Below are 24,069 nucleotides of genomic sequence, written 5' to 3'. Positions count from 1 at the left end.
CGTAATATATGCACTACTATGCACTTTTCTATGCACTATTTGATATACTGATATTTGGAAATAGGCTTTACGGCCACTGCGCCCTGGCCGTAATATATGCACTACTATGCACTATTTGATATACTGATATTTGGAAATAGGCTTTACGGCCACTGCGCCCTGGCCGTAATATATACTACTATGCACTTTTCTATGCACTATTTGATATACTGATATTTGGAAATAGGCTTTACGGCCACTTTACTTACTTTTTTATTACTTTCGGCGGGAACCAGACGATGAACTGTCCTGCCCGGCACCAAAGGATCTTGGGATGACTTCCGACGACCACTTGGATCTGTCGGCTGTAGCTTCTCCGGCGATCTTCAGCCAGTCTTTGTCCCATCTCCGACCGTGTCTCCTGAATCCTCCCCACGGTTCCAGGTCCTCCTTGAATTTTTGCCACAGGTTCTTCTTTTGTCCTCCTGGTTTACGTTTCCAGGAAGGGGCTGGTTCGCAGACAAGGACGTCTCGACATATCGTGCCTTCGGGACGGCACAATGTGTGGCCGAGGAGCTTCAGGCGACGTCTTTTAATGATAAGCAATAGTTCTTCTGATTGGCCACAGTGACTCCTGGCTTCACTATTGGAAATCTTGTCCCATCTCTTGATACGGAGAATGTAACGAAGGCAGCGGTGGTCGAACACGTCTAAAGTTCTCGCATCTTCAGTCTTCATCGGTCATATCTCGCAAGTATACAGTAGTGCTACTCGAACAGTTGCACCATAGATTCTGACTTTTGTTTTGGTTGAGATCTCCCGTCTGGTCCATAATGTTTTTTTCAGACTAGTAAACACTCCCCAGGCTTTTGCTATTCGGGCAGAGATATCCCTTTCAGCTCCTCCATCTGGTGTTATGATAGAGCCAAGATATTTGAAGTCCTCAACTCTTTCTATTGGCTCACCGTCGAGGATAACTTGGCAAGGAGCAGGTTGGTTGAGAGCCAATAATTTAGTCTTTGTGCTGCTGATGGACAGTTCGATGCGCTTTGAGACCTCATAGGTATCGTTGATCATGTCTTGTAGGCTGTCTGGGATAGTTCCCAGCTCAGCAACGTCGTCTGCGAAGTCCAAATCTTTCAGGGGCTGGAGGAAACCAGCTATTTGTCCGAAGACTATTCCGCTGTGGTTTCTCATTGCATTATACATGATCCAGTCTATCGCATAGTTGAATAATATAGGCGAAAGGGGGCATCCCTGCTTTACCCCAAACTCCACTGGAAATTTAGTGGTGTCATTGCCGGAAACACTGACGCAAGTCTCAGTGTCCTTATACGCACTTCGGAGTATCTCAATGATTTCCTGTGGCGCACCGTCTTCAGCCATAATTCTCCATAGCTCCTCTCTGATGAGAGAGTCGAAGGCAGCTGCAAAGTCAATAAAGGCGATGAGAAGGGGTAGATGAAACCTGCTGAACTGCTGAAGGATGAGGTGAATCGTTAATATCTGTTCTGGACAGCCTCTGCCTGGTGTGAAGCCTGCTTGTTCAGGACAGGTTAACTTGTCACGTGTGTCTTTGAATCAATTCAAAAGAATGACGCAGAAGATCTTCGTGGCATGATTAATCAGGAAGATACCTCTATAGTGATCGGAAATGGCCTTGTCTTCTTTTTTGCATAGTAGAACGAGGACGGAAACTTTCCTGTTTTTTGGAAAGGTCTTCGTCGTCCACACGCGGACAAAAAGGTTGGTTAGGTGGCATAGAAAAGTTGGTGAGGCCTTGAAAATTTCAGACGGGATCCCATCCTCTCCAGGAGTTTTATTGTTTTTCATGCACTTCAGCGCTTTTTGTACGTCCGCAATACTTGGCGGATCGAGGTTTACTGCGTAGGGCTCTCTAGCAGCACTCGAGAAGGCAGGTAGATCAAACGGGGGTTTGACAGGGTTCAGTAGCTCAGAAAAATGCTCTCGCCAGCGTTCCATGCGTCCTTCTTCTGTTCGGATGAGTTCTCCGGACTTATCTTTCAGTGTGTCAACCGTTACAGGAGCTTTTCCAGTCGCTTCTTTCAGTAGTTTGCACATTTTGCTGCTGTTGCTGCTCCTGGACGCTTGTTCCAACTCATTCGCCAGATCTGACCAGTACTGTTCTCTGTCCCGTTTCAGTGACTGTTTAACTGCTTTGCGGGCTACTTTTAAGGGCTCTTTTGCACCTCCCACGAGGGGTCGCTTCTTCTCAACTAGTTCTATGGTGTGGTCAGAGATCCAGGCTCGATGTTTTCGTTTTGTGTGGCCAAGCACCTCCTCAGCTACGTCCTGTGTCACAATTTTTATCTGCGCTCATTCTTCATCGACGAGTGAGAGACGATTCAAGGCATCGAACCGGTTGTTTAGCTTTAACTCGAAGTCGGCTTTGATTTCCGGGCATCTTAGTTTCGACACATCGAAGGGCTTCCCTGCCTTCTGTCGCTTCTGTCTACTAAGGCGGTGACGGACTTTGCAAGTGAGGAGATAGTGATTGGATCCATTTAAAGATCCTGTGTCTGCTCCTCTGTATACCCGGGCATCTGTGCAGGAGCTCCTCCATCTTCTGCTGACTAAGATGTGGTCGATCTGGGCTGTTGTTACGCCGTCGTTCGAACGCCATGTAACGAGGTGGAGTCTCTTGTGCTCAAAGAGAGTGTTTGTGACGCATAGGTTGTTGTTTCTGGCTAGCTGTAAGAGCCTTTCTCCATTGATGCATCTGTCACCAACGGTGTGGCGGCCAATAACTGCTGCTGTTTCGAGGTCTACTTTGCCAAGCCGGGCGTTCCAGTCTCCAGCTACATAGAGTATGTCACACCTTGGTGTCTTGTCGATGATTCTTTGTAGGTCATAATAAAAGGCATCTTTGACCGCATTACTACTGTCCTTTATCGGAGCGTGCACGGCAATTATGGTTATGTGGCTAATATGGCCTCTCAGTCTGATCGTGACGATCCTTGGTGACAATGACTCCCAAGAGGTGACGCATGATGCAGTAGGACTATCTATTAGGAATCCAATTCCTTACTGGCCGGAACCATCATTGGGACCTGAGTTATAGAACTGGAAAGAGTCAGGTTCGGAAACGGTCAATTTTTTGGTCAGATCATCATTAAGTCTCGTTTCTGATAGACAACAAATGTTGATTTTATACTTCTGCAGCTCCTTTGCAAGGAGCAGTTGCGTGGATTCCAGCTTGCAGCTGCGGACATTCCACGCGCCAATATTCAGATTTTTCTTGATCGGGCGGCTTGCATACTTGTCGGGTCAGGAACCACCCTGACCTGGTCCGCGTCGGCTACCGCGAACGCCGTAATAGCAATATCTCTCTGCATTTGATCTTCAATATCCATTGGTGTTTCATAGGAATTGACTTGACCAAAGGCTCCCCAGACCCTTGGCGCCCCGTTGCGTTAGCCATTCTATTTGTCGGGCTAGGCTACTAATAGAATGTTACACCACTCCACCGCTGTGAGGTGCAACTTAGGGCTCTCCTCCCGGCTCTCTAGGGACGGGGGCGTGAATCCTCGCTCCGAGGCCCCAACCATAGCTTGGGAGCACTCGTGCTTATCAGGCCCTGATTCCCACCTAGGAGGTCGGGAGGTTGGACACTGCGCCCTGGCCGTAAATTTATGCACTACTTATATTGGGTATTCCATTACTTCTCTTTTATTGTATGCACAAATGAGATTCTAGCCGCATTCATTTCATATAAGCTGTTAACAGGACAGAAACTTTGTGTATTTGATTCATATATTTGTTAAGAATACAGCGTTTGATTCATTCCATGTCCTAATATTGCCGTCGTTGTAAAACCATGTTAGAAGTGACTCGCTACTGGGGATAAAACATTAGAACAATTAGTGGAGTTTAGATACCTAGGAAGAATAGTCTAAGAACCTGGATGCAGTCTGGGGTTGGACGGGGCTAGTGGAGATCGTAGTCGAATAAATCAAGTTTAACTACCAAAAAAGTACTCTGTGAACCTAAAAATGAAGTTGTTTAACAGTAATTTCCTTTCTGCCTTTCTGTATAGTTCTGACCACTAGAATATGAACCGTCCGCAGGAATAGAGGATCCTTTTCCTGCGATTAGGCTCCAAGTAACAGATGTTGTAGGCGGTTTGATAGAACTTATCAGCCATATGGCACAAGATAGACCAGGGTTGCCACCTGTATTACGAAAGTGCTATTTTAGTACTATTACAGTCAATTTCTTGACTATAGCACCAAAAATCAATGTAGAACGCAAATTTGGGCAATTGTAGCATTTTAGGAACTGACTGTAATGGCAACCGTGAGATAGGCTAACCAGAATCATTTTGGAGTGGGTGCCAAGAAGTAATCAGAACCATCCGATTTTTAACTCATCTATTTACTTTCCATTAATAATAATGTTCGACAGTTTCTTGCTAAGCCTCGTTCGTGTCATATAACCTGTCGACAGAGCAGAGTATTTCGTTGTTTGATTCATATTTTGTCGACAGTACAGCGTGTCGATTCATTCCTTGCAGATGTAAATTTCATCTTGTTAACAGTTAAAAAAAACTTTATTCTCTTCTTTGGTGTTATTTTTTCCCTGTCGACATTCTTGTTAACAGGAATAATGAATTATACAGTATATTTCAAAAATGTCAACATTTATGTCAACAGAAAAAGCCAGAACCGAAGAAAGCTTTAGTTTTTATAGTAGAAAACAGGTGAGCATCTCCTTACTGCTTCTTCTAACACATTTAGATTCTAGTAAACCGAGGATAGTATTGCATATTGTCCTATGTTAACAACTTTTTTCAGCCTCTCTGTGCTGGCCATCTCTTGGGAAAGCTATTTTCAAAGAACAGGCTGAGTAGTAAATTCTTAGGTAATGTAAAACCTAACTAGGCCTAAAAAAATTGATAACGATATTTTATTCCAAAAACTTATGGGAGCTGATCCCTGGCCCTCCTTGGCCCGATTCCCCCCACCCAAAAAAAGATTAACGATATTTTATTCCAAAACTTGTGGGAGCTGCCTTATGACCCTGGATGCCCCCCCCCCCAAAAAAAAAAATAACGACATTTAATTCGAAAACTTATGGGAGGTGATCCTTGACCCTCCTTGGCCCGATTTCCCACACCCAAAAAAAGATTAACGATATTTTATTCCAAAACTTGTGGGAGCTGACTCATGACCCTGGATGCCATGGGAATATGACCCTGGGAATATATATGTGAGTAATACATACTCTTTTGAAATGTGTTAGAATGTTCTTTTTGTAAATTTTATTCCACTGGTAACATTTGTCGAAATGTCTTAATTTGCGGTACAAATTCGTTTTTATTGAAACCCTCGAATGAAAAAACTGATTTCTCGAGGGGGTTAAAAACCTTGCGGTATTTTCCCGTGACAATTGTAATAATTTATTTATAACCTACTGGAGAAAACAGGAGAAATTGAGTAGTAGATAGAAAACAAACATCCCACGACACAAGTACAAAAATATATGCAATAGAATAATTGATCAACATTAATTATAGGCAGCGCAATGTGGGCACAGTTTTTTTTTTTTTTTTTTTTTTTTTTTTTTTTTTTTGTCTTAGACTAGGGCACTTTGTATGGAAAGAGTTGTTGTAGAAACTTCAAAAGGGGCTTTTTTGATTGGAAATTGAAACGCTAGTGCCCTTTTAATAGCCGAAAGGGATTGGAAGGCAATCAGCCCCCCCCCCCCACGCAAATCATTTCCCCAAACACATCCAATAAAAATTTTGAGATTTGGTCAGCCATTTGGTCAGCGTAGTTGAAAAATTCGGAAATTATGTCTTTGAGGATGACAACCCCCCCCCCCACATCCTTCAGGGAAAGGGTTGTAATTATGTCCTGGGGGCATATAAGGTTTTTACAGACAGGTTTGTTTTATAAATTTCGGAGAGCTCATTGGATTGGTAATCAGAAGTTTTAGTGCCTTTTTTAATAGTCAAAAGCAATTGGAGGGTAAAAAGACCCTTAACCCCCCCCCCCCCCCTCAACGCCAATCATCTCCCCAAACACATCGAATCAAAATTTTGAGACAGGCATTTTGTTCAGTATAGTTGTAAGGTCCGGAAATTATGTCTTTGAGGCTCACCCCCCCCCCTCCCCAAAGCCCTCAGGGCAAGGGTTGCAACTTATGCCCTGTTGGCATATAGGATTTTTATAGAAAGGTCGGTCGTCTAAACTTCGGAGAGGACTCTTTGGATTAGTGATCAGAAGTTCCAGTGCCATTTTTAGAGTTAAAGCGATCGGAGGGAAAATACCCCCCTCCCACACATACACACGCACACGCGTCGTATTTTCCCAAATTGCATCTGATTTTGATTTAAAATTATGAGATGGCCATTTGTTGTCGTATAAACTTCAAAGAAGGCGCATTCGATCAGAAATTGAAAGGACTAGCGCCCTCTTTAATAGTCATCGAGGGTAACCAGCCCCCCCCCCCCCACGCCCATTGTTTCTCCGAACAAATGCAATCAAAATTTTAAGATAACCATTTTGTTCAGCATAGTTGAAAGGTCCAGTAATTATACTTTGAGGATGACGATCCTTATCCACAGCCTGTTATAAACAAAATAATTGAACACGATTATGATAGGTACCTAACGACAAACGAGCCCTTTCTTTTAACCATGAATCACACTTTTAATAATTCATCTAAATATCAGTAACAACAAACTAATGGACATTCTGTCGGTTTCCATACGACCTAGGCAAAAACAATAAACACTTGTAATAACAAAAACACAAAAGCTGTAGGTCTCGCCCTTCGGTTTTTGATAATGCTGTTTTGTCTCGCCTACCCTATAAACTAATCAGGGATACGTACTTGATACTGAGTAATGTTAACATGTTCTTATACAAATATTGCGAGCAGTTTTAAGTTACTTTGGCGCATAGGCTATTCAAATTGAATGGCCAATTTTCTGAAAACTTCTGGTTAAGTGTTTTCGACCATGATGGTTCCAGTGGTATACTTCTTATTTCTAGCTGCACCGTTTTTGAGAGTTTTTCTTAAAATTCCCATAATTTGTTTTCGTCATTACTTTTTAAAGTATCATCTTAAAACCTGTTTTTTTGTCTACTTTTGGAGGTGTAATTTTTTTTTTTTTCTGTAAAAACACAAGCTACTGTAGCATAATCTATGTGAAATTTATGTACTTTGTTTTAAAGCAGTAGTCATATTGGTAAAAACAGAAATTGTAGGGTTTTTTCCTTCCTAATGACCTTTTTTTATATAAAAAGTTGAATATACCAGCTATCCAAGTATGCACGGAATGAAGAAGAGGGCTCTCCATCCGTAGTAACACAAGCTATTGTAACACTTTGTTTTTCTTTATATAATTCCTATCCAGATCCTTAAAAATGAGTTTCGAATCAGTGAGTCATTTCAAAGTACATGCATTGACGAATTTGAAACTTTGCAATTTTCAAATTTGAAATGGCGTCATAATTTTTGATCACTCCAAACTAGATGTCACCGTTGTATCAAAATTCTGGACTCTTCAAACAAAAAGCAAAGACAACAATGTGGAATACAATGACAAAAAAAATGAAAAGAAAAAAAGCAACAAAACAACGCAAAAATATTTTCAAATACCATATGTAAAAAAAATATATATATTAACCAACTTCAAGAAGGAAAAAATGCAAAAGAGAGTCGTAAATAGAAATAAAATTCAAATTTCTCACGCATAAAGCCAGTGGCGTAATTTCGTCAAAATCCTGGGGAGGGGATCATAGTTGAAGCCAGTTTTCCCAAATCAAGTCAAAATGACTGTAAAACTGAAAAATCAGCCATCTGTTGCCGTGAAAGTACTATGTGGTACTATAAAAGTACTATGAAGATATTTTGTAGTACTATAAAGGTAAATATATATTAAGCATTCTGTGGATGCTTAAATTATGCAGGCTTATCTTAGTTTTGACAAGATTTTTGAACAAACTAATTTGTAGCTGGGAGGGGAAGTCGGGTCTGGGGGGCAAACCGAGGTCCAGGAGGGGTAATCGCCCCCTCCCCCTCCTGCCTTATAGCAAATGACGCCCCTGCACAAAGCTTCAGTAACACCATCTATTTGAGACGGCATATCAATAAGGTCAAGCCTATCCTCGAATTTGCTGTTTCGGTACTATCTTGGTAGACGAAGCGGCATTTACAATACCTGAAATATTCCACTCGCAGGGTATCACGATGCTTTTTTCGGAACAAATGGGTGGTACCGGATAGGAAACGAATAATTGGAGAACCCAAACTTTGGTATAAACTACAAATACCCTTTCGATTAAATATACCTTTATTGGGCGAAATTTTCCCATATGCTACCCTTAGATTTTTAACCGCTCTGAGAAGCAAGAGAACATTCGAAGGAATTTCCAGCCATTTGATTAAAGTAGAGCAAGGAAGAGAAGCATTTTCAAGATCTAAGGTGGTGACTTGGTATCGACTATTAAAACGTATAAACTAACATTTAGAAGGGGTAATTGACAGACCGACGTAACCAAGACGCAACTTTAGTATGGACAAATTTTCAATTAGGCTGCTACGGCTTAATAGAAGAACGTCGTCGGCATATGTGATATATGATAAACCGACTTCACCATAAAACATAGGGACTGGCAGAGACCGTAGGCATTTAGCTAATCCGCATTTGAATATGCTGGGTGACAAAGCAGCTCCTTGACGAACCCCTTTACAAACGGGAATTGGGTTTGAAAGCTTCTTATTTCATTAATCCCGTTCTTTAGCACCAGAATACCAATGCCCCAAAACTCTCAGAAGCCATTTATACTCCAGGTAAAGCAAGGCAATATAAGGCATTAGAATGGACAATGTTTTCAAGCGCTCCAGAAAAATCAAGTGTTCGGCAATAGGGTGGATCTTTGAATTTAACCGAATCTTTTATAAAGTGAGAAAGAATGTGGTGAGTCTGCGAGCAACTAAAACCCCTACGAAAACCAACGAACATAGACGTAAAATAACTTCGAATGAATTTCTGATAGTAATTTATGTTCAAATACTTTGCTCAAAAAACACGACACGGTGATTGGTCGATTACTACCGTAACTATCAGGATCTTATCCTCTTAAGAATAGAGCTGATATCCATCAATCATTAAAAAGAAATGTTTTTGTTTGTTTAATACTAATAAAATAGTGCCCTGTAGACAGTGACCCGGTTGGCTAAAGGTCCAAATTCAAAATTTCAAAACTGATTCCAAAATAAAGCTAAAGAGAAAAGACTTTTCTGAAATGTAAAAAAAAAATAGTTAAAAAATTGAATATAAGTAAAACAAAATAAATAAGCATGGTCTATCACAGAGGTCAATAGTTATTAAAACTGGCATATCAATGTTTGAATGATGTTGTACCAGCATATTTCGTGGATTTATTTTCTTCTAATTCTGATTATCATTCTTTTCATATTATAATGAAGATAAACTTTTATATGAGAAGAGAAATACAGTGAGGTCCGACTATGTGCTTCGTCACATGAGTTTAACCCTTTGGAATAGTCTTCCGGGCAGCACTGGGGGCTATGAATCGGTTTCTTTATTTAAATCTCAGATCAATAATTTTCTCCTTAGTCGAGAAGCAGGGATAGAGCTGGTTCTTTGTGAATAGAATGGTGTTTTTTTTGTTTTTTTTTTGTATTTCATTTATGTGATTTGATTAATAAATTGAGTCGCTGTGGACAGGTCGTTTGACCTTCTAATAATGGCTATTTTATTTTTTGACAGTCATTTTGTGAATTACATTGAAAATATAAAATACGAATATTGAAAATAGAAATCAATCTATGAAAAAGTTTGCATTTAAATTATCATTTAAAATCAAATTAGTGAAAAAGAAGTGATTATGTTTTTCCGTAATAGGGTAGACCCAGCTTTCAAGGTAAATGACCGATTTGCTTTTTCATATTTGGGGGAAATCATTGTCCTATCGCCCACCTGGTAAAAAAAAAAAAGGTAACCAGATAAAAGCTGACTCATTTCTTGCAGAAGGAGATTTTGCATAAAAAATACAGCTATTTGATTCTTTGGTTACTCTGCAATCGGATAGACCCAGCTTTCAAGGTAAATGACCGATTTGCTTTTTTCATGTTTGGGGGAAATCATTGTCCTATCGTCCACCTGGTAAAAAAAATAGTAACTAGATAGAATAGGGCTCCCATGTCCTACAGATTAGATTAATTAAAAAAAAAAAAAACTTTCCGAAAAATACGAGCTAAGTTTTTCAAAGAAAAGTAAAGACCATTTTAAACTTAAGCTCATCAGACACAAATAAATATTAAAATTCAAACTCAAAACGACCAGAAATTACTATTAAAGAATAAATGAAACCCAAAACGAACATAAATTGAATAAACAATCATAGCAAAAAACATACAACAAGTAGTAATATAAATGAATAAATAGATCTTAAACCGAGTAATGCTTAGATTGAATATGAAAATCAAGCTTAAAACGAAAAAAATTATTTTGCTATTGAAGTATAGATGAAGATCAAAACGAACAGAAATTAAATATACACCCAATGCAAACAAACATACAATAGATGTTAATGTAAATGAATTAAATGAATCTTAAAGCGAGTGAAACTTAAATTGAATATGCAAATAAAGCTTGAAACGAACAAAAATCACTACAAACAAGAGTTTGGGTGTTGCCTCCTTCTCTCGCTGTAAAAGTAAAACCTATTTTAAAGTTTATTCGACGACCCTTTCCATATGAAGTGGCTCTGGAAATAAAAAATAATAATAAAAGATTGGAGCCGTATGACCTTTACTATAGGCAACGCTATAGCGTTGCCTCTGAAAGGATGTTTGCATGAAAACACAGCTATTTGATTCTAAGGTTCATTTCTTTGTATATTTTCGTATAACGGTTGCGATTTTTCAGGAAAATTGAGTAAGGAGGTTACCGGTGGCCACCATGAATTAATAACTCAATTTCTGGGGATCTAGACCAGTGGTTCTCAACCGATTTTTAGCCATGCCTCATACAGGCATTTCTAAAATCCCAATGCCCCCCTCGTGACATTTAAATTTTATTATTCAAAAGTTGATGTGTATTCACCTGAAGAAAACGGGACGTCATGCACAAGAACGTTTTTTTTACAAAATTAAGTCTCTAAAGTACAGTCAGCCAAAGGATGCACGTCCTGCTCATGACCCACCACCGGTGGGGCATCCGCCCTAAGTTTAGAATCATGGATCTAGACTGAAATGTTTATCTGGACAAGCATTGCGTTGCAGTAACTTTTGTTGCTATGAAAAGAGAGTACTCCCCCCCCCCCCCCGCCCCCCGCTTGCGCATGTGATAACTTAAAATAAATTTGTAGACTGTAAAATGTTAGTGTCATTGTTATAATAGCTACGGGACAATTCGATATCAGCAGGGCATGTTTAAGTAAAGATCAATTAAAGTAAGCTTTTTTTCAACGCTCGTTGAGTGAGTTATTTATTAGTGATCCTTTTAAGGCAGTATTTCTTTCAAACAAAATTGGAAAAGTCCTTTGTTTTTAGTGAAAAAAAAAAATTTCGAAACAAATACGCTTTAGTAAAATTTAATGGAAAGATCTAATTCTTAGCTAGATAAATCACCCATTGAAACGTACAATATTTTTTGGCCTAGACCTTAAGATCGGAAACCTCATACCGCCTTCACATCTGTGATAGTTATAAAATATCCATTCAAGCATAGATATTATGTCTGTCATTGGGGTTCCAAAGGCCAGACTAATTTTCTTCACGAAATCAGGGTTTAAAGTATTATGAGTGCTAAAAATTTATCGAGCCATTTTACCTAAATAAGAAATAAAAGAATCTACTTTGCTTTAGAGCAAAGAGTGGATAATAAAAAAGGTTTTCATTTTTAGTTCCAACTAATATTACTAATGTCCCGTCATTGCAACAAACCAGTGCAATGCCCACATTTGGAACAGCTCCTCAGCCGGCTTTTGACGCGACTCCGACCTTTGGGGTACCAACCACGAAAGCAACTGCGCCCAGTAGCTTTGGGACTGGAAATGTGTTTGGATCTTCCAGCATTGGATCAACGCAGTCCGTTCCTACTTTTGGAGGTTTGTTTTCTGAACTCAGGTTTTAGTTATCGTTGCACGTTTTTTTTCATGAGGTTATAATTTTTTTAATTTTCCAACTTGTTGATGGCTTAGCAGAAAAACGTTAAACCTCCATCAAGCCATAGATACATGTTTACGACCCTCAGAGTGGAAAGGTCAGTTAGAAAATGGTATTTTCTGGACATATATTTTAGAACCACGAAAAGGCTCGAAGTAGAAGATAATACAGAAAAAAAGGTCGAGCGTGCAAAGGGCTAAAGGCCCAAACGGAGGGTGTCTTACGTCTCGATAACAAGTTTGCAAGTTCAAAATTTATAAGAGCCGAAGGATTAAGCGAACGAAAGGATGCGACGAAAAGGATAATATGGACATTTACTTGCCAAAAGCTTCGCAAAGCGTGTAATTTTGCTTAGTTTGTTACATTTTATTGCTAATTGAAACCCGACTTGAAGGGATTTCTTTTTTTTATGTGCACTTTACGTCGCAAGAGCTTGTTTGTGCAAGTTTTCCTTGAGGCTAAAAGATGCTGATGCCGCGGTAATTATTTGTCTGGGATTTATGTATAGGAATCTGAAATCTAAAATTGGAGATGGTAGTCTGCTATTTTGCATCATGAAAGGTGTGCGCCAAGGAGATTTGACTTCTCCAGTTTTGTTTGATAATAGTGTTACTGCTGCTCCGGATAAGTTGAACTGTACATATATCTTCAAAGGAGTTGATCTCTCGCTAGTTACGTTTGCGGATGACTTACTGAACCTTTCCTGCATTTCCATGGATGCTCTTAGAATCTTGAGCTTCTCCAAGAAGAGCATCGGCACATTGCTTTGAGTTTTAACACTTATAAAATAGTTATTCTGCCATTTAACTATAAAGGAAATAGAAGTTCCATAAGTCTATCTGGCTATGAAGTTCCTTTTGGTTGTAGCCTTCCTTACCTGGGTATGCCTATTGGAGCAAATATAAAATAAACCAAACCAGGCACTGAAAAATTATGCTTGTAAGATTCGGGCTGCGTATGCATCCCTGGCTTCAAACAGTTCATGTCTGAGTAGAGTTCACCGTTCTGAGTTATATAATAGTCAACAGTTCCTCACCTACATGCTCTTCCTCATGTTTGGTCTTTTTTTAACTTTGGTAAGAGAAAGTAAGTTCATCGCCTTTAGTTTAAATTTGCAAAGTGTTTGATGGAAATGCAAACAGGGACCAAGTAACTTATCTGCAGAGAAAGTATCAATTGGTATAGCTAGCATTATTGTATTAATTGGTATAGATGAAAGTATCAATTGGTATAGATGGACCAAGTAACTTATCTGCAGAGAAAGTATCAATTGGTATAGCTAGCTAGCATTATTGAGAAGTGTATTTGTCAGGTTTCTACTGAATGTGTGGAGTTTTCCCATCTTTGGTCATTTCTCTTTGTCCTGTGTTCGTAGTTTGTTTTTCTTTCTGTTGTTTGTTTTTTATTTTTCTTGATTTTTACTCTGTCTACTCCCGCCGTTTACCCATGCCCCAGCCATTGAAACATTTGCCTCTCAATTACTTGGACTATCTGTCTTGGCTTTTCTCTGTCTACAATTAACCATGTCTTGATGCAACCTACCGTACTGCAAAATACTTGATAACTTCACTTCAAAATCAACAGACTCGGTCGAGGCCTCGGCCTCGACCGAGTCCGTGGGATGGGGTTTGCCTTTTACTAGGCTGCAGCTACTGCTTCAACCATGATTTAGAGTTTGTTCTTTACAATAATTACTTTTTTCTTTTTTCCCTTTTATCACCTATTTCATTACGTTGTTATATACTGACGGTTCTGAAGTTATAATTGTGATAGGTTTTACTTTTGACGTCATATATGGTTATAAACTACGGTTATGATATCGTTCGTCAACTTGTATAACGACAATATTGTTTTTTGAACAATGGATTACTTTTTTAAAGCGTTTTTTGTTAATTACAAAAGGCTTTAGATAGAGCAATTTACTTTAAAATGGACCCTTAAAAAGCCCTTTTTGATAACTATTTAGGGAACTATAGCGTTGCCTCTGATCTATATTCAGAGAAAATATAAATAAACGTCTAGTTAGATTCTGAAAATGCCTTACTTCTACCTTTTCATTAAATGGTGCCCGTTCTTAATCGTAAGTTCCCTATTTTTTGAATCAACAAGTTTTCTTCCTTGTGTCTTATGCTTGTTCTGCTTGGTATAATTTTGGAAATTTTATTTTTTCTTTATACTTTGTAGCAAGGTGACGTTTCATGCTTTGCCAGGATATATAGCTGTTTCAGTTACATAGCATCATATTCCCATGACCGAATGTTGTTAAAACCCTAAAAACATTGTTGCATTTTATATAAAACTATTCCTACGTGCTTTGGTAATTAATTAAACATAATATTAAAAATGAATTCCTTTTTCGGCTAAAAACTCTATCTTCGTATGAACGATGATGTATCTCCATTGCAAAAAAAGATGGCAGATTTGGGTGACTCTACTCCCTGATCCTCTGGGTTCCTTCTTTTATATATGCTTTGTCAATTAATCTTCATAGTATTATATTATCGTGTCAAAAGACAAGTGTTTCCGATTGAGTTTATGTCCAAAATTACATTTTAATTTGATATTGAAGTTACTATCGGCTAGAGAGCCGCCACAAGCACACTTGGGCTTGTAAAGCCGAAATCCAAGAAATGGATCTCAGAAAAAAACACTCAAGCTCTCTGCCGAGAAGAAATGGGTTACCAACAAGAAGTCCCCCATATACAAATTGCAGCGACAAGAATGTCACTAATTGGCAAGAGCTGAGCACCCACCCGACCAACAGGCTTTGTAAAACGTCTGTGTGGACCCACCATCCAAGGATGAAGTAACCAAGGCGATCAAAGTACTGAAAAACAACAAAGTCCAGTAATATCCCTACCGGGGGGTATCCCTTATCCAAATTGCCGCCAAATTGTTCGCAATCATACTTTTAAACAGATTCAGAGAAGCCAGAAACATCTGTCGTGACCTCAGGCCGGGTATGGGCTGAGGTATAATTGTATAGGGAAGCATATGGGTGCTGCATTGATCCCGTCTTTCTCCGTCCAGTTCTTAACTATTCTGACGGTTGGGACATGCTTCTCAAAGGCATTCTTGACTGGCTGCTGCCACTTGAACTGCTGCTGAAATGACTTGGTATACAAGCCATGCTCGACTTTCTGCTGCTACTTGAACTACTGCTGCAATGACTTGGTATACAAGCTATTCTTGACTGACTGCTGCTACTTGAACTACTGAAACTGCTGCTATAGTTTTTTGATCTTCTAGATCTATGTCTATATCTATGTTTATGTATATGTTCCGTTTTCTGCTTTAGATAATAAATGAGCTGTCTATGTGCAAGTTCCGCTTTCTGCTCAAAGTAATAAAGCGGCAAAATAATAATTCTAGCAATGGATATTGAAAGAACCAATTTAGTTATCTCTGATGACAAATTCATTTTATTGAAAGAATGAAAAAGACACTTGAACGAACGAAGTTTTTTCCAGTTCCTCCCTTTTTCGATTTATTGAAAAAAAAAAAATCAGCAGAGGTAATTACTCTCAGATACTGCGATTCTATCGACCTCTTACAAACAGGATATCTTTACAATTGCTTTTAAATTAAAATTGGTGTTAAACTAAATTTAGTTTTTTTTTAAAATCTAGTTTTGTGATGCCGTAGTCCATCAGATCTCTTAGTTTTCTTAATTCCATCGATCTCAATTCTCTAATTAAGCAGCTACCGCTGCAGCCACGATTATTTTAAGCTTTCTGTAACATTGGGCTGGAGTTTTTTCTTTGCTATCTGGGTTGCAGCGGTAGCTAGCAACCTAGTAAGAGACAATCACATCCAATTTTAAGAAATATAAAAACTCATAACTCCTAAAAAAGAGTCAGATCAAAACAAAAAGTACACCATTAGAACCGCCTTGTCCGAAACCCCTGTATAAGAAACTTTCTGTCCCTTGGCTTGAACATACTATGTAGGACATGTCTCACTTTATTGTATTTGCAGCATAGCTGCCACCTAACTAGGAAAAGACCATGCCCCTTTTACTAGGTTTGTACCACAAAGTCCAGGGGATTGGACTGCGCAGTTACTCAAACATGACATCATATGGCAAAACAGCAACTTTTCAAAAGATGCCTGTCTTATATTGTTTTGTCAAAAGATAATTTTGTTGCATCATCGTGCATATTGCGATTTAGAGGGATTAAACAGACACAGGAGATGGTTAAACAAGGTTAAACAGGAGATGGGGTCTCCTCCCCCCCCCTCCACCTATCTTGTATTTTCTTTATGTTTTTCCGATCCCTGGTAAAATATGCTTGCCTTATTTGGCATTATGGCCTGATTTTGGACCAGAAGGACCGCCTGGAAAGGATCCAATGCAGAGCTCTTCTGGTAGTTTCCAAATCCCCCAAAGTCCTATATTGCTCTCATAAAAGAATTTCCCCTTACAACTCTTCCGGAACGCCGTGATGTATTGTGTGTTAAGCTTGGTGTCTGTATTTCGGCAATTCCGCAGCTTCGCGAAGTCCTTCCCCCTCAACATTTCCCTTCCCACCAACGGCTTCCGCGACAAGTAGGTAAACAGGTACCTAAAAATCATTCTTTAACAGCACAACATATGCATTACACAAATAGTTTCGTTCCCTCATTTGTCAAGGCTTTTAAGTAATTTGAACTTGCATGTATTTTTTTTTTCAGAAAGTTAAATATTTAAATGTCTTAGGTTTTACTTTGACTGTGAAATTTGAAGTTAGTATATAAATTTGTGTAACGGAAGTCCTGTTGACCTTAACCTTGGCAATTTTCCTTTGGATGTTGCTTGACGACACAAATTATTCAATGATAATTACACACAAGAAAAGCCTATGTCTTTTTCTAAGATGGAATAGTAAAAGACAAACGACTGGGAATCAGGCAGTGAAGGCAGCGAATAGTTTGCCAGGTTTTGTGTTGCTGCTTTTTGGATTGAGTTGTTCGTGATTTCTTTGTCTGTTTTTTAGGTACTTGTTTGAAAGTTATATTTTTATGTGCTTAGTTTTGCTGTTTCGTGGTTTGACTTGTCTGCTTTCTCTGTCTACCCCGAAGGTGTCTTGTTTGAAAGTTATGGTTTGGCTGGATTAGCTCGGATCGAGGTGTATGTGCTAGCCATGTCTAACCCCTTGTTTGAAAGATATGGTTTATTATGTTAGTTTCACTGATTCATGATCTGAGTTGTCTGTTATTTCTTTGTCTATTCCGAAGGTGTCTTGTTTAAAAGTTATAGTTTGAGATGTTTAGTTTGGCTGTTTCATGGTTTGACTTGTCTGTGCTTTCTCTGTCTATCCCGAAGTTATTTTGTTGGAAAGTTATGGTTTGGCAGGTTTAATGGGATTGATTTGTATGTGCTAGCCGTGTCTAATCCCTTGTTTGAAAGATATGGTTTACTACATTATTTTCACTGTTTCATGATCTGAGTTGCCTGTTATTTCTTTGTCTACTTCGAAGGTGTCTTGTTTAAAAGTTATAGTTTGAGATGTTTAGTTTTGCTGTTTCGTGGTTTGACTTGTCTGTGCTTTCTCTGTCTACCCCGAAGGTGTCTTGTTTGAAAGTTATGGTTTGGCTGGATTAGCTCGGATCGAGGTGTATGTGCTAGCCATGTCTAATCCCTTGTTTGAAAGATATGGTTTATTATGTTAGTTTCACTGATTCATGATCTGAGTTGTCTGTTATTTCTTTGTCTATTCCGAAGGTGTCTTGTTTAAAAGTTATAGTTTGAGATGTTTAGTTTTGCTGTTTCATGGTTTGACTTGTCTGTGCTTTCTCTGTCTATCCGGAAGTTTTTTTGTTTGAAAGTTATGGTTTGGCAGGATTAGCTCGGATCGAGGTGTATGTGCTAGCCATGTCTAATCCCTTGTTTGAAAGATATGGTTTATTATGTTAGTTTCACTGATTCATGATCTGAGTTGTCTGTTATTTCTTTGTCTATTCCGAAGGTGTCTTGTTTAAAAGTTATAGTTTGAGATGTTTAGTTTTGCTGTTTCATGGTTTGACTTGTCTGTGCTTTCTCTGTCTATCCGGAAGTTATTTTGTTTGTAAGTTATGGTTTGGCAGGTTTAGTGCGGATTGATTTGTATGTGCTAGCCGTGTCTAATCCCTTGTTTGAAAGATATGGTTTACTACATTATTTTCACTGTTTCATGATCTGAGTTGCCTGTTATTTCTTTGTCTACTTCGAAGGTGTCTTGTTTAAAAGTTTTAGTTTGAGATGTTTAGTTTTGCTGTTTCGTGGTTTGACTTGTCTGGGCTTTCTCTGTCTATCCCGAAGGTACTATGTTTGAAAGCTATGGTTTGGCAGGTTTAGTGCGGATTGAGTTGTATGTGCTAGCCGTTTAATCCTTCGTTTGAAAGATATGGTTCATTATTTTTAGTTTCACTGTTTAGTTTTGCTGTTTCATGGTCTGAGTTGTCTGTTCTTTCTTTGTCTGTTCCGAAGGTGCCTTGTTTGAAAATTATAGTGAACCTACAAAGCACATTTGAACAAACTGATGTCCAATATTTTGCATAAGAAATGGCAAAATTTTGATATATGTATTGATATCAAGCTTCAGTCTTTTAGACTTTCGCTTTGTGTTGCTAAAGCTCGCTCCATACTCCTGGTCATTATCATGATCAGTTTCATTTGAATTATATATGACTCCTTATTAATTCCTATATATTTTAAAAAACTAGTCAATAGATGAGATTTATCTATAGAAATTTTCCAGCCACTTATTGTTCTTATTTAATTTCTGAAAATACAGAAATTAAGTACTTTTTAATTAGTTGTTTATAAAATAGTTTAACAGGATTCCCAATGACACATTTCTTTTTTTTTGGGCTAATGAATTGAAAACTGACGTGACGACTTTAAAAAGAAGGCGTATCAGCATTTTGCACAAATAGCTTGTATATTTTTAAAATGACGAAAAGATTCAGACTTCTTAGATCAAGATCGAGATCAAGTTCCAGTTCCGGCTCCGATTCATCGAGATCGAGTTCAGTATCAAGAGCAAGAAGAAAACCAGAATGTCGAAATGCTCCCGACTTTGACAAAGCAATTTTGCTAACATCAATATGTTTTGTAGTTTTTTTGGTTATAAGAATCCTGTCATACTATTTTCAAAATTAATAATTTAAGAAAGTAATATATTTTCATATTTTGAAATTTTCGTGAAACTGGTTTTACTTGTCGCAAAATTGAAGAAATTTTCTAGCAATATAGGCGCAAAGATATATTCAGGTAAAAAGGAAATGACACGTTGGATCTGTTACAAATCATGGAATGATATTGAAAGCCCACGAGACTTGTGACCAAAAACTTGTTTTGCCCTGTTGAGATGTTTAGAGTCTGGTATTCGATGTTTAATGCTTTGAACACTTAAGCCCTTTTGTACCCTTTTTGATATAATTAGAGGTTTGAACATAGTGCATATTAAAATTACGGGTACACCTCGAATATTTTGGCTGTGTTGGATGGATCATTTTTTATTGTTTCCAAACTTTTGAAACTACTCAAGTCACCTCTTAGGAAACTCAGGAAAAGAAAAATGGTTTTAGTCAAAATCACACAAAAACAAAATTTCCAGGAATTACAAACTAACCACATCAGACGAGAAACAGTGCTTAAAATTGGTTTCTGTGGTTTCTGCCGTTTAATCCTTCGTTTGAAAGATATGGTTTATTATTTTTAGTTTCACTGTTTAGTTTTGCTGTTTCATGGTCTGAGTTGTCTGTTCTTTCTTTGTCTGTTCCGAAGGTGCCTTGTTTGAAAATTATAGTGAACATACAAGGCCCATAGTAACAAAAAAGACCTAAACCCTCCTAAAAATGACATCTGATTCAAACAAAAACACACCACTGGGATTGTCTTTGCCAAAAACTCTATACAGGAAACTTAAAAGCGCTTGGTCTGAACAACAAGAAAAATCACTTTCTTGCATGAAAAGCACCGTTAATGGCCCTTTTTTCCGCAGATGGTGGGGCACCGGAGCACCATGGAGAGCTAGTCAAGGGCTAATTATAAAGAAAATTGTTACATCTACAAGCTTTTTTAGTTACCAAATACAATATGCAAAATTAAAATCATTTTCGTCAAAAACCTGCATTTTCGTATATAAAATGATCATACAATTTAAAGGGTATCTTGGGTAATAGTGATGACAATGTAGTTCATTTTTGCTGCTAAGAAAAATCCGAAGGGTCTTTTATCGTTTGTAATCAAGGTCAAGGTCAACAATGCTTTTAGAAGTCTTATATAAGCAATGCGTAAGCGTGTCTATCTTTAAAGAAATAAAATCATACGAGACTTCGATAGGGATAGTCCCAAATAAGGATCTGTCGGCGCTGGATCATCTTTGCTTGACTTCGTGTTATTATATTGGTAAGTGCTTTTGTGTTTACGCCTGGAATATCCAGCATTGCAAAAAATGTTACAAGCGGCAAGCACTGATAGTGATAGCTGGTATTGTAGTTATTGCGTTTTTTTTATATAATCTGTCGACGTCAGATTTATCTGCGCTGTAACACTCGACTATCTCCGGCTTCCGTGATTTTGCCTGTAGTCTTCTTCTGAGCAAAATCAAAGATTGAGGAACAAGGCTGACGATCCCTATGCGTAAAAAACGCTTCTTCTTCTTGAGTTTCAACATAAGTAGCTATTCCGTCTGCTCAGCTCGTTGTCCCACTCAAACAATGAGTATCAGTTGTCCGCGGTGATGTGTCTCTTTATGTCCAAGACCGGCCCAGCAAGAGTAAAAGCAACACGGGTAGGAATGGGCATATATTGTGTGCCTACATATCGTTGCCTTTGCCACAGCATATGGAGGCTTTGGATAAGTATTAGATGTAAGCAACAGGCAGACACTGCATTTTCCGTTTCTGTTCGGCTGACTTCAAAGGTGTGTAAATTCTGAAAGCATGTTGACCCCTGAAGGGAATGATTATTTCGTCGATTGTAAAATACTCGGACGGGTTGCATTTTGCTGCATTGTGTAATCAAAATAGTTGATAGATCTCCGATTGGAGCTAAACAATTCTCATGTGGTCGATTCTAAAACATAATTTTACAAAAGTAAAAGTTATTATTGTTCAATCAACTTCAACCGTCAATTATTCCTCACTTGACAGTTTTTTCGAATAGCTTTTTAAATTTTTTGTTACTACGGGATGGGGGGCTCTTTAATAGATACGTATCTTACCGTTAAACGGCACTAGATGTTGCAATTTCCATCAAAATGAGCCATTAAACAGATCTCCTGTGTTCCGCTTTCTCTGGAGAAAAAAAGAAAAGGAAAAAATTATGCTTTCGATGCGGAACATCGTGGTTTCAACCACTTTCCTTGTTTTTCATTCCTTCCCAAGGGACTATAAGTTTCCTTTATAGAGTTTTCGTACAAGGCAATTCCATTGGTGTACTTTGTGTTTTGATCTGACAGCATTTTTAGGGGTTTCAGGCTACTCGTATTTTTTGGTTACTATAGGTAGTGTAGTCTTTTACTAGGTTGCATTTGCCTCTGCAGCCACGATACTCTTTACGTTATATATGGTTGGCATTAACGGTTATGACGTCGTTCAACATCTTGTATACGAATAAGCATTTTTTTTTTTTTTTGTCAAAAAATGATCATATTTTAAATATTGGGTTTTGTTCATTGCAAAAGGCACTAGATGTAGCAGTTGCCTTTAAACAGTTCTGTATGGTGTTTTATTGTGCCGCTAGCTGCAGAGAAGGAGATTGTGAAAAAAAAATATGCAAAAAAGATATTTTCCTTATTATTCAAGGACTTCATGGGAGGGGGATGAAGAGTAAAGGTTTGATTATATTAGGGTTGTGGGGAACGCGTGAAGCTGTGTTAGCCTCAGCTGGCTTAGTGTTGCAGTGATATGTTTGTAACATCAGTAGTATTGCTTGTAGAACTTATATCAGTTCCATGAATTGTCAGAGGAATTTAAAAGAAATTTGAGTGCTTTCCAAATATCCTAACACCACCTTTGTCAAGAGTTCTAAAATCCGTAAGTGAATAAATTCTCTAAGTTTTTAAGGGATTAGGCTGCGACTCTCTCAGTGATAGGAGTCACGAAAAGTCTACTAGTGTTCAAGGGTAAAATGGCCTGAGTATTCGTGACTATGGAGGGTAAAACGCTCGCAGCTGATTCTAGCTTACCTGCAATCAACTAAAGTAAAAGGTCTGTGAAGTAAAGTAAATCAACTAAACTAAAATGCACTCCACATTACATAAGTGAATATAAACATTTTCTAAATGGTGCTACCATCAGGAATTTTCGGCCAAAAGTCAAACCGTCAGAATTCTAGTTTTCCTTTTAATTTTGTTGTTGTATTTTCGAAAGTCTAGGACTAATTGTGCATATAACAGTTAATATTCTCTCGCTTTTGTTTATTTTGGATACGCCAGTTGCCCAGAGCTCTAGGCTAATTCCTATTTTATGTTTTATTCCTATTATGTCTATCTGAATTCTAATTTTTCATTAAATGTTGTTGTTGTATTTTGAAAAATCTAGAACTGATTGTAATATAACAGCTAACATTTACGCGTATTCGTTTATTATAGGTATGCCAGCTGCCCAGAGTGGAAGTGTTGGCCAAAGTTCTATGTCACCACCTGCATTTGGAACAAGGTTTGGGCATTCTAATGTTACCCCAACCTTCGCACTGCCTACTACTACCCCGTCCTATGGACAGCCTAGCGCTGCACCAGCTTTTGGACAACTTGGTGCTACTCCAACATTTGGACAACCTACTGTCACTCCAGCGTTTGGCATGCCTGCCATGTCCCCTCCTAGCTATGGTTCTACTCCTTCAACAGGATTTAGTTTTGACCTTGCAAATACACCTACAGGGTCCAATCCCTTCAGCCCCCCTCAGAGTAAGCTATTTTCTTACAAAACCTTCAAGCAGTTTGTTATTTTATTTTACAAGTCTATATATTCAGAAAACAGACAAAGTACAAGTGATTTAGTTTACATTTGTGGTCTACTCATTACCAACATACATGGGGGCTACAAGGGAAAAAGTATTCTCTAGAGAGCCCCCAACAACAAAATTGCAATTCACTAAAATGATCAAAAATGAAGATGTTGAGCTGTAACCTTAAAAACTACCCTCTTCCTCCGCTGTCCTCCCGATTATTTTATAAATATATTACAATTGCTATTGGAAACCGTACAAATCTTGAAGTTGCCTGGTTAATCTGGTTTGAAGGCTTCCTCCTCTTCCTCCTGTCCTGGTCTGGTCATCCTCCTCCTCTTGGTCTGGCTTGAAGGCTTACTCCTCTTCCTCCTCTTCTGGTCTGGTCTTCCTCCTCCTCTTGGTCTGGCTTGAACACTTACTCCTCTTCTGGTCTGGTCTTCCCTTCTCTTCTTGGTCTGGCTTGAAGGCTTACTCCTCTTCCTTCTTCTGGTCTGGTCTTACTCCTCTTGGTCTGGTTTGAAGGCTTACTCCTCTTCCTGCTCTTCTGGTCTGATCATCCTCCTCCTCTTGGTCTAGCTTGAAGGCTTACTCCACTTTCTCCTCTTCTGGTCTGGTCTTTCTCCTCCTCTTGGTCTGCTTCGAAGGCTTACTCCTCTTCCTCTTCTTCTGGTCTGGTCTTTCTCCTCCTCTTGGTCTGGTTTGAAGGCTTACTCTTCTTCCTCCTCTTCTGGTCTGGCCTTCCTCTTCTTCTTGGTCTGGCTTGAAGACTTACTCCTCTTCCTTCTCTTCTATGTATTTGCCTGATTCTTATTTTTACTTTCCTGATTGTCATTTTTCATTTTTCACGCTCCTAACCTTTTAATATCTACAGAATATATTTTGTTCTGTACTTGCTAAGAATTGCTGAGTTCCATGTTTTATCTTCACCGATGATTTAGTTTTGTGGTATGAAATAGATGGTGCGAAAACTGTTCGAACTAAAAATTGCTTGAGTTTTCTCT

The 24,069-nt window shown here is 38.5% G+C and overlaps 1 protein-coding gene across 4 annotated transcripts in view; it reads left to right on the top strand.

Annotated features, from left to right (window-relative positions):
- LOC148951589 (uncharacterized) overlaps positions 1 to 24,069 on the top strand; it is an 81,361-nt gene that overhangs the window by 54,139 nt on the left and 3,153 nt on the right. For all 4 annotated transcript variants that reach the window (XM_089090355.1, XM_089090358.1, XM_089090356.1 and 1 more), the window contains exons 9-10: positions 11,886 to 12,089; positions 22,710 to 23,024. In XM_089090355.1, coding sequence (XP_088946481.1) covers positions 11,886 to 12,089; positions 22,710 to 23,024 — 519 coding nt within the window. The remainder of the gene's footprint in view (positions 1 to 11,885; positions 12,090 to 22,709; positions 23,025 to 24,069) is intronic.

Source organism: Artemia sp. Qi Xiang Cuo, chromosome 6 (assembly GCF_049724085.1).
Source record: "Artemia sp. Qi Xiang Cuo chromosome 6, ASM4972408v1, whole genome shotgun sequence".
Lineage (NCBI taxonomy): Eukaryota > Metazoa > Arthropoda > Branchiopoda > Anostraca > Artemiidae > Artemia > Artemia sp. Qi Xiang Cuo.
Note: the sequence above shows the minus strand (reverse complement) of the source record. Positions and strands in the feature narration are given on the sequence as shown.